This window comes from Camellia sinensis, unplaced genomic scaffold, assembly GCF_055761805.1.
Source record: "Camellia sinensis isolate YWXY unplaced genomic scaffold, ASM5576180v1 Unanchor47, whole genome shotgun sequence".
In the NCBI taxonomy this organism is placed as follows: domain Eukaryota; kingdom Viridiplantae; phylum Streptophyta; class Magnoliopsida; order Ericales; family Theaceae; genus Camellia; species Camellia sinensis.
Window position 1 is genome coordinate 222,761 of NW_028129345.1, and position 11,623 is coordinate 234,383.

The window sequence follows — 11,623 nt, forward strand, 5'->3', positions numbered from 1 at the left end:
AATTTCGGGGACGAAATTCTTTGAAGGAGGGGAGGTTATAGCGACCCTGGTCTTTTCCCATTTAATTATTGTATCCGGACTGTTCCGTAGATTTTGTCATTGTATAATGGTTGTTGTTGTTTTTCCTTATTTTCTCTTTTGGAATTATAGGATGTGTTGGGCAGGTTTGTTTCAGGTTGGTTGGGTTTAGAAACCAAGAGTTGCTGTCCAGGTTTTTGGTTCTTCGCTCGAGCGAGTAGTTGTTCGCTCGAGCGAGAGGTAGTGTTTGATTTGGACCTGTAGCTGAGCATTCTTGGCTCGAGCGAGCTTTTCTTCGCTCGAGCGAGTTAGTTCATCCTTCGCTCGAGCTATAGTTCCTTCGCTCGAGCGTGTGTCTGGGTTCAGACCTGAGGGTTTGAGTTTTTCGCTCGACCGAGCTTTCTTTCGCTCGAGCGAGCATTTGAGTTGTTGGCTCGAGCAAGGCTTCCTTGGCTCGAGCGTAGTTTCTCTGTGTCTGGTAGCTCGAGCGACCAAGTCTTCGCTCGAGCGAGCCTGTCCAGTTTATATACACAGCAGCGGGATTTGATCAGTCTTTTCATATTCTTTTGATTCAAAACCCCAGGTTCGACTTCTCTCTCTCCCTACTCACCTTCTTTCTTAGATTTGATCCACATAGGGTGTGTTTCTACCCTAGATCCTTCATTAAAAAGATAGAGTGAGGCAAGGGCTACCATTTAATCTGAGCATTTGGCGATTTGGAGCACTTTGGTATTTTGGGCATTCATCTATTTCTTCACCTTTTTGGGTTGTTTTCTTTGAGGTAGGGATTTCCTACTCCATTTTATAGGTTTTGCTCTAAGTTTTGGTATTTTGATGTGTTGGGTTACTTTGGTAATTTTCGGGAAAACCCTAGTTGTTGTAATAAATTAATTTATATAATCAATTCAGGGAAAATTGGGGAATTTAGTTGAATTCATGGAATTAATGAATTTATTGATTAAATGGTGTAGTTGGTTAGTTTAATCACTCACCTATGAAAATGTTGGAATTATGTTAGTTGATACATTTATTTCCTGTTTAGAAATAACTGTTTTGGGCTATCGGTGGAGGATAGTCGTGATTGTTGTAGACATTGCATGTGGATTAGGAATAACTGAAACTAATCACATTGGTTAAGTCATTTACTTTGATTATTGCATTGATACAGAAAATACGTGTATTGATTGAGCATTGCATTTGCATACATTGTTTTGTGTGGGAGGAGATAGGGGATGTACTCCACGGTTTAGGGGAAGATAGGGGATGGACCTCTAAACCGGATTTTGTTTGGGAGGAGATAGGGGATGGACTCCATTAGCATCACTTTTATGTGTGCTTATTTATATAGAAGTGTTTTATTGATACAGCACTAAAATGTGTATCAATCTGGAAGTATGAAGTGTTGTGAATTGAGCTTGAGTCTCATTTGTTTGTTGATATTGGAAGGATATGAATATGGTATATGTAATTCACTGTTGTAGGTTGGCCAGGTTCTGAGCCATGTTGATAAAATTGGAGAGTAAATTGTTTCTTAGACAATAGTGTCATGAGACTGTAAAATGAAGTGGTTGATTATCTTGGTTAACCATCTGTCAAATACTATTGCTTTATTCATTGCTTATATGTGGTTTAGTATATTCCTACTGGGCTGTGGCTCACCCTTTATGGGAACATCATTTTCAGGTTCAGGTGATAAGCAACCTCCCAGGACTTAGTTTGGAAGGATGCGGATTTTGAAGACTTGTCTTTAGTTATTTATTTTAAATAAGGTTACATGTAAACATTCAAGCCAAGGGCTTAACTTGTAAATGGGTTAATACTCATTTTTTTTGTGTCCAAGTGTTAGCTTGGAAAGATGTAAGCCCTTAGGGCATTTATTTTGATGTTCCATGTAATGACTTTTAATAAAAGTACTCTGATGAATAATTCAAAAGATTCATTTTCTTTTAATAATGCACGTTAATGCTATGTACATTATGGGTTTAATTTGAGGGCGTTACAATAGCTGTGTATGAAGTGCTAAATGTTTCTTTATGCTCAACTCCGACATTAGTGTTAAACATTATGTTGTCATTTTGCTGAAAAAAGGTCTGGATTTGGGGACAGATTAAATTTTATTTTGTGACTTTTACTCTAGTAAAGAAAAACTGCAAGCATCAGTCTTGCAGATGTCATCCAAAACATTGTTGTCATGTGGCACTGATTCTGGCTTAGTTTGATCTGCAGATATGACGGGTTCGGATACATCCATTTGGTTGATCATATCTTTCCACAGGGTTACCTTATACGATTTATATTAGGTCCAATCATTTTTCAAAATCTAATACTAATATATTGACACGGTTTTTGAGCTACGTGTTTCACTTTTAGTAGATTCTCATGTACCTGTTTTGAGTCATATTAGTGATTCTGTGAGCATCGCCAACTAGTGAAGCCTTTTGCAGGAGCTGTCTACAGAACTTTTTCAGATTTGCAGGGCAAGGGCTCTGCCTCCTACGCAATATGATGTTGTAACTTTCGAAATCATTTAGTTATTATGCTCTTTGTTTGTCTAATGGTCCCATTTTTTTTCTTTCATATTAACAGATCCATCTGACAGTAAAGTTATTAGAATGTTGGATTTATAATCCCCAAATGTTCTACTATGTAATCTGTTAGCGATTGGTACTTTAGACGTTCACACAAGCAAATATTTGAAATGTGAAGGTTGTATTGTACATGATCATCTACAATGTATTTGCAGATCATTAATGGAGTCTAAGTTGAGAAGTGGAACCACCCTCATTGTGGACCGCTATTCATTTTCTGGGGTAGCTTTTTCATCTACCAAAGGTCTTGACTTCGAATGGTGTAAGGTGTGAAGACATTCTTCAATTTAAAATTCCAATCTACATATCAGGCTATTTGGATGCAGCTATGTTTATCAAGTTTATTTATTATTTATTATTTATTCACCAGATGAAGAAATGGAAGGGTTGGGAATCAGATACGTCATCTTTGGAATATCAATTCACCAATGGTAATTCCTTCCTGTTCTCAGTTCTCATTTAATTATTTTTTATATATGAAGATTGGGCCTAAGTTTGGGCCTTCGTAAATTTCAAATAGGGCCAGCTTAACGGCCCAGCTTAATGGCAACATTATGGACCGAAATCTCCAGGGGCTGATTAATGTTAATTGTTGGGCTCCCAAAAAATAGTTTGAAAAATTGCCTGAAAATGAAGTGTGTAATTTGTTGTGCTACACTTGGAACAAATGTAATTCACATATTTTATTTTGAGCAATGATTAAGATTCCCACTCCCACAAGACCTCCATAAATCTGAACTACTCATGATGTATGAATGAACCTCACACATACATGGAGGGCTGTGATCACTTTGGGGATGTGGGCATCATCTCCAAAAGTGGTCCCAAACATTTTCCTTTTATTTTTTAGTAATTTTTTCGGATTTTGTAATATTATTGATGAGTTTTTTTTTTTTTCTTAAACAGATCCAGCAAGATTTAGGTTTAGTCATCAGACTTCATTTGTGAGACGTCATACTAGATTTTCCAGAACTCCTGGGATCAGATGGATTGTAAGATTATAACTCAGAGTAATTATGAATTGTTCAAAATATCATAGCACATTGTCTAATTTCAAAGCATGATATGGGATTATAATTTTTTATTCCAGGTTGCATTCTTCAGGCAATTCTTTGGTTCGGTGTCAAAGGTGGAATATATAACTATGCGCAATGGGTTTATCAACGTAAGTGGGCTTCTTCATTTCCCCAGGATTTTCAAGTTGAATCTCAAATGATTGACATGTTCGATTTAAATTGAACAATATAATAAATCCACTATCAAATTCAAGTACAACACATCAATCATTTGATACTTAACATGAACACCCCTAGAAGCAACTCCAAACAGGGCCTAAAGTCCTTTTTAAAATGTTAATTATATGCATGACCAATTCTGGTATGTCCCAACAGATTAAGTCTGATAAATATATGTATGTAGGCACATTTTGCTCCAAATACCAAATTTAATTTCCACAAATATATTAAGAGATCCATGGAAGATGACTTCAAGGTGGTGGTGGGAATAAGGTAACTTCATCATTTCTTCTTTCAATATTGTCAACTATATTCCTCACTGGCTTTGGGAATATCATTTAATGAATCTACCAAGACACTTATATGCTAATGATTTTTTTTTTTTTTTTTTAAATTTGGGTTGATTTTGCAGTTTCCCACTGTGGGTTTTTGCTGTCATCTTACTGCTGCTGAATGTTTACAGTAAGCAAACATCTCTGTTTCTGTTTGATGATATCAGACTAAATTCACTTTTAGTCTTTCATGATTATATAAAATCATAATTTTTATCTTCTAAAACTTGTGTAGGCTGGTACACGCTTGCCTGGATCTCATTAGTGCCACTCATTGTAAGTAAGACATGTAAGTAATTTGGAAGCTCCTTACTGGAAACACTTCATCGCTTGAATTGTTCAAATTACTTCTCTCTGCAAAATTGTTGAATATGCTGTTCATTTCATGGCTGCTACATGTGCTTTGAATATCAATCAGACATGTTCTATTTAGGAAAGAAAAAATTCTAGATCTAATATTTTTTTAACTCTCGTTTCTGTTATTACAGGTCAAGCCCAAACCTAACTCAGCTAGCATATAAGGACTTCTGAGAGACTTAATGTTGACAGTTATTTCATTGATTTAAGGTTAGACAACGACCTCAATGCCTTCATTTCAAACTAATCGATGCGTGTTTTCTCACTATCTATAACTGAGTTGTAGGATTTTAAATTAGTTTTAGCATGATTGGATTGATTGATTGTGATTAAATTAGTTTTGTGAGCAAGCATTGTTAGGATAGACGTTCTCACTTAGAAGCGTGCTTATGAGATAAGCCATGGGGCACTAATGTTAGTTTTCAAGTCCAAGTTTGATGAAAACTTTCAAAGTTCATGGCTGCTCTAAGATTTCAAGATAAACTATGCTCCTTAGTGTTTTTTACCTAACATTTTTAAGAGAAAATTTTCAAATCCAAGCAGTTTAAAACTTATATTTCAAATCTATGTTCTATTTTACGAAGTCGTGTTTTCAAAATGCGACTGTAACTTCGAAATCTTGTTTGAAAACATAACTTGGGGGGTTTTGGGGATTGACTTGTTCAAAGTGTTTAGTTTCAGCACTGTGTCGAATGGGAAATGTGGCAATGCTTGGCTTGAACCAGAGGTCGTTGCTGCATAAATGTATGTGTTTTTGGCACCTGAGTAGTCTTGATTTATCACTGGGAAATCTGATGCTTTTTTCCATTCATTCAATGACTTCACTGAACATTCTTGGCATTCACCATTTGCATCCAAGTTTATTGACACCTGCATTAATGTAGACAAATCTAGCTTATACTCTAATCAACTTAAACCCTCTTTAATTTCTTGGCAATAGATGCAAAGGCCCAAAAATTAGATGACCTTTTGTGATAAATCTTGGGAAAATTCTAAATGTACTGAATTTGATCATGCAACCTAACACAATTCTCTCACTGAATCGAATCGGATTCTGTGCATGTAGAAGAATGATAAATTTTGTGGGCACATGATTTTGTGTCCTTAAATCCCTTGATTCTTCTGTCTCAATCCACTTTCAACTATTAAATCAGGTGTTTGAGATTTATGTATATTGAAATTATATAATTCAATACCTCACAATCTTAACCACATATGGTGACATTCAATGACAAAATTTGATTTTGAAATGAAACCCACTAAAATAACATACTAGCCTTATAGTTTGTAAAATAAGTTTTGCAAATTTCATCTGTATGTATCAGTTTATGTACTCATAGAAAAATATCTAGAAATGTTTCAAAACATGGAATGTGTAATCCGTACCAAATCAAGTTTATATTATATTCTACTTATTCATAAATCTCTCTTCATCTACTTATATTCTACTTAGTTTAAAATATTTTTTTATGTTTCAATAAGTTTTATGGGTGATATAATTACCAAAATACCCTTAATAATATTCGCATTAATGGTGAATGTTTCATGATATGAATATTCACACTGTTAAATATGAATGTTCACATCAAATCTTTAAAAAAATATATATGAATGTTTACATTATCAAGTTGCTAAAAATTCAAAAAAAATTTGTAAAGATAAAATTGTCTATAATATACCTTAAATATGATAATTAAGATTTGTTTAATCAAATATCCAAATGATAGGACTTATTGCAATATAAGAATATGTTATGAATTAATTGAGATACAAGTATTTGAAAAAGGGTTTTCTAATAAATCCTCCTATTTATTTTTGAGGCAACAATTTTTCTCCCAAAAGTATAGTAATCGTTTGTCCATTTTTAACCTATTCGAGAGCTAATAACCATGCAGATTTCTAGTCAAAGTGATGCATTTAAACTCTTACTTATGCAAATTTTTAAAAGGGGAAAGAGACAAGTGGCCTATTATGCATTTAAACTCTTACTTATGCATTTACTCTTACTTATGTAACTTGGAGTTGTTTTTTTAATGTCATGAGGAAAGAGACAAGTGGCCTATTATGAAATATGTTAGCTGTTTCAGATCCTTCCAATTTAGATTAATTTTTAAATTTTATTTTTTATTTTTTTAATGTTCATTGGTTTGTTAATTAGCTAGAAGGTTTAAGAAATGAATGTGGATGCTATTATTTGAAAGCTAATATCCATGCAGATTATCTTTAGAGTGAGTGACCTAATTCTGGGAAGTTGTATTAACAATTGTACTAGAAAGCAACACCAAACTGCCTTTTTCTTTTTTTTTTCGCTTGATTTGGATGCTGTTTATGGTAGTCTGTTTGTTTGTTTCATTTTGTTCTCTTCTTGGCTTTATATTCTCAATTCTGGATCAAAATAATTCAAACATCACAATCTACTAACTTTATTCATCTACAATGGTAGCGTAGACAGTAGACTGTCATTGGGTCTAACATGAGTAGTTTGATTGAGGTATTGCCAAGAGGAGTTGAGTAGAGTTGTGCATTGTATGAAACTTCGCATACCCTAAGCGTCTAAAATCTTATTAACAAATGCCCCTACACTCCTAAACAAAATCCCACGAATGCACAACTTCCTCATTATGTTTTGAAAATCTAAATGAAAAATGGACAAAATAAGACACCTCAAGCTAGCCTGATTGTAATTGCATGCTCTTGGTGCATACTGCCCATATTTTCGTTACAAATAAAAGAGCATCACATGCCTTGGGTGTCACATTAGAAACTTTACAGATGTTATTCCAACTCATCGCAAGGGATAACCACATTGGGGGGAAACAAAATAAAAAAAATAAACTAATTTATGACGAAAGTAATATGATCAAAAGCAATATTACATTAGGCCATGGTGGCTTCTCAATGTATTGCATCAATGATCTATCTTCTGGAAAAATTATTGAACAGGTTGAATCTAAGATCATTAGCAGCCCCTTCATTTATTGATGAGATCACACAGCGTGTGACACAAGACGTTGAGTCTAGGTTCACTACGATGATCAAGAACCTAACGGCACGTGTTTTGTTCTTAGAGTCACAGGGTATGGCTGGGAGTATGAGCTTGAGAGAGGTGCAATACTTACAAATTGACGAATTTTACGTTTTATCAATTTGCATATATACATATGGAAATTATTAACACATTATACTAACATATTGTAGGTGTCAGATGCATCTAGTGGGCAGCAAGCTTCAAAAGAAAATGAATAGGTATGCCACTCTACTATATTTCTGCATGTATTTATGATATTTGCTGTGTATGAAGTTCTTGAAGGATATCACTATATTTCCCCATGCATGTATTTGTGATATTTGCTGTGTATGAAGAGAATGTATGCAGCACAAATACTCAATTTTTCATGCCCTACGCGAAAGAACAGGTACATTATGTCATTTATTAATTATATGGCTTCAAATGATTAAGAACCTAGCTATCCACCAACTTGATATTGAATGAAACACATGAATTTCTAGAACATTATAAAACCAATATAGAAAAAGTAGAAGCATCAGTTTTTATTGAACTACCAATTAGATTACCCAAATATAACACCTCTACTGCAATGAAGAGCGCAGAACTATATATATAAACATGTGCTGGAATAAACAAAGTTACAGGTCCCATGTTCACTCAATAAACACCTCTACTGCAATGAAGAGCGCAGAACTATATATATAAACATGTGCTGGAACTATATATATAAACATGTGCTTTTGGTATTCCTTGTGCAATGTTTAACTGAATTCTCTCTAATCATGATGAGGCTGGTTCTGTTTCTGGGGCTGGGGCTGGGACAATCACAGTACAAAGGAATGTCGGAACTATATATATAAACATGTGCTGGAACTATATATATAAACTGTGATTTTCTCTCTAAACTGTGAACTATATATATAAACTGTGAACTATATATATAAACATGTGCTGGAACTATATATATAAACTGTGATTTTTATATACATATTATGCGTATATACTGTGATTTTCTCTCTAATCATGTGCTGGAACTATATATATAAACATGTCCTATCTTTGATTTTCTTTTATGGACTGCACTGCCCTTCAATCAATACTGTACAATCACAGTACAAAGGAATGTCGCAGGTTTTCCTTTGACAACAGAAATAATCAGAATAGCTTATAGATATGCCATTAACTCTGTCTGGCAACATGTTTAAATCCACATGCATCAGCAGAAATACATTGAATTCGATAGTGGATTTTGAATTTTTAATTTGGATATCAAAATTGTTTTGAGGATTTGAAATTCAAGAGTAGTGAACAAATGGTGCCAGTATTCCAGTCCTTCCATCTGATGTTTCTTAGTAATTTAATTAACTGTATGACTTATCAAATGGTGGGCCTTATATTATATTTGGTGCTGGTATGATGAGATTAGGATGTTATTGTAATCACTAGGCATCTTCCAATAGCTGCCTTTTGTAGACCCTAGTGCTTCCCGGCTGCTTTCTCTAGACCTTGATAAGTGGAGTTTTGGGCTCCTTTTTGATGTCTTGCCTAGAAAAATTACTAGGATTCTTCCCCTATAAAAACCATGTACTTTACCCCTAAGGTTTTTTTTTTTTGCATTTCAACATTTCGAAAGTGATTTTTTACGTTACGGGCATTTTATGTACTACTTCAAATATATATGTACCTGATGGAAGAATTTTGTGCACGGATAATTTTAACTAATTTGATTATTCGGATTGCATCTTTGCAGGTGGTTGCAGGTATGACCGGTAAAAAACAAGGGTAGTATGGATATTAGAAGTAAGCAATGATTTGTCTTATCCTGCCTCCATTCCCCTTCCCCTCTTACTCTGATTAGAGATTGGAATAAGATTTTTTTATCATGTGAGAACAAAGAATTATTGTTGCTACTGGTTATTCACCTTTATTTTTGCTTGTGGATTTTAATGCTGTTAAAACATGTGGTTTCTCATGCTATCAATCGGAATTGGATGAGCTCCATAAGAAGCTTAGTTCTGCATGTTTGGTTGTCTTTACTTGATTGCATTTTTATGTCTTCTCACAATGATGTTCCCAGTCCTTGAAAGGCCTCGTGTTAGATCTTAAACCTTTAGTTCATCATTTGGGCTTTAAAATGCTTGTGCTTCATTGACACGCCTTTTATAAGTTCTATTAGTAGTATTGTATACTGGAAGTGTTTTGACAGATATTACCCCAACTGGAATATGATGAAAAAAAGTTTCACATATTAAAAGTAATTGTTTAATTGTGACATTTTTTGTTTTTATTTTGTTCAAGCTTTAATAGTTGAAGAAAATAGTAAGAATATCTAGAGGTTAGCTGTGGGTTTGATTTGTCTAATTTGTTTGATAAACAGCTGGATAGGTAAAAGGGCTTTAATGTTTCACAATTTGTTTATTTATTTATTAATTTTTATTTTTATTTTTAATTTTTTGCGACGGTAACAAGATGGTCGCCAAAGATCATGTTAGTATTTTTCTTTGTTTTTTGCGACGGCAAAATAGGGGTCGCCATAAGTAGTTTAGGTGGTCGCAAATAATTTGCGACCGTTGTTTTGCCATCGCAAAAAGTATTTGCCACCCCCATATTCGCGACCCCCATTTGCCGCCGTCGCATGGGCCGTCGCAAAAAGTCTTTTGCGACTGTTTTTTATTATTTGCGACGGTTTATGGCGGTCGCAAAAAGTATTTTTTTTAGTAGTGTATATATATATATACCGAAACAAACAGACCATCAATATAGAATAAAGTCAATGGTAAACAAAGTATATAATTTTAATTTACCAAAAAAATAATATAATTTAATGATATTAATATTTGGAGTATTTATTTATAAATCCCTTTTCACTTATGTTTCGCTTAATTCAAATTATTTTTTATATTTTAATAAGTCTTATGAATGATATAGCTATCAAAATATCTCTAATAATAATATGGTGAAGTGCATTAATGTTCATATTGACCATGTAAATATTCACATCAATGTTTCATGATGTGAACATTCACACTGTCAAATTTATTTAATACAAATATTCACATCATCAAATTGTTAAGGTTTCAAAAAATATTTATAAAAGTAAAATTGTCTATAAAATATTTTAAATATAAAAATTAAGATTTAATAGATCAAATATTTAAAATAATATAATTTATTAAAATATAAGAGTATCTTATTGACTCATTGGAATACACTTAAAAAAATATTTTAATAAACTTTTTTTAATATTTATTGTTTCTTTGACCGGTCAAAACGTAATTATATAAGGAGAAATTATTTGATAGTTGTAAAGAAAAGCTCCACACTATATATGTTGCTATCTTATTGGTGTTGTTTGGTGTAGGTGTTAAAACAGATTATAGATTATAATTTAACAGATTATAGATTATGACTTTAATCAGAAGCTGTTAATCTGTTTGGTATAGCTGTTAGATTATAGATTTAAGTTGCTGAGTAGTGTTTGTTAAATAAGCTGTGAAGTAGCTTTTTCAATTAACTTTTATTTTTTATTATTCACTATTTGTTTACATTTCTCATAAAAAATAATAATAATATTTTATAGTCCATTTGTGTCTTTTTCTATTTTTAAAAAAATAAAAAATAAAAAAAATCTAAGAGTATAACCGTGAATTAATATGTTCACAACAGAAGTTGATAATCAGAAGCAAGGGGTGAACAGCTTCTCAGAATCAGCTTTTTTGACTTAAAATAAGTTATTAGAATCAGAAGCTGTTTAAAATAAATTTAACCAAACAGTCCAAAATAACTTTTTAAAAGCCAAAAGCCATAAGTTGGCTCAAAAAAGCCCTACCAAACACCCCCATTGTCTGGTGTGGAAAATTTAAGTTAGAGGGGTTTTACATCACTTATTTAAAGTTATTTATTTAGATAAGTGTAATTATTTGTATCATATTACTTATTTATTTATTTATATATTTTTTTTATAAAAAGTACAATAACATATATACTTAGATCATTTTAAATACTTGTTAAACTAATAAAATATAACACCATATGTAACCCAAAAGTACCATATAATTTTTCCTATATAAACCATTGTCCAAA

The 11,623-nt window shown here is 32.9% G+C and overlaps 1 protein-coding gene across 1 annotated transcript; it reads left to right on the forward strand.

Moving 5' to 3' along the window:
* The first annotated feature begins 2,768 nt into the window (after window positions 1–2,768).
* On the forward strand, window positions 2,769–9,560 carry LOC145817598 (MLO protein homolog 1-like). Its single transcript, XM_082912745.1, has 9 exons — window positions 2,769–2,873; window positions 2,977–3,037; window positions 3,513–3,598; window positions 3,697–3,771; window positions 4,026–4,114; window positions 4,254–4,303; window positions 4,409–4,449; window positions 4,662–4,740; window positions 9,291–9,560. The coding sequence occupies exons 1-8, from the start codon at window positions 2,769–2,771 to the stop codon at window positions 4,692–4,694; spliced, it is 540 nt and encodes a 179-aa protein (XP_082768871.1). The 3' UTR covers window positions 4,695–4,740; window positions 9,291–9,560.
* The last annotated feature ends 2,063 nt before the right edge of the window (window positions 9,561–11,623 follow it).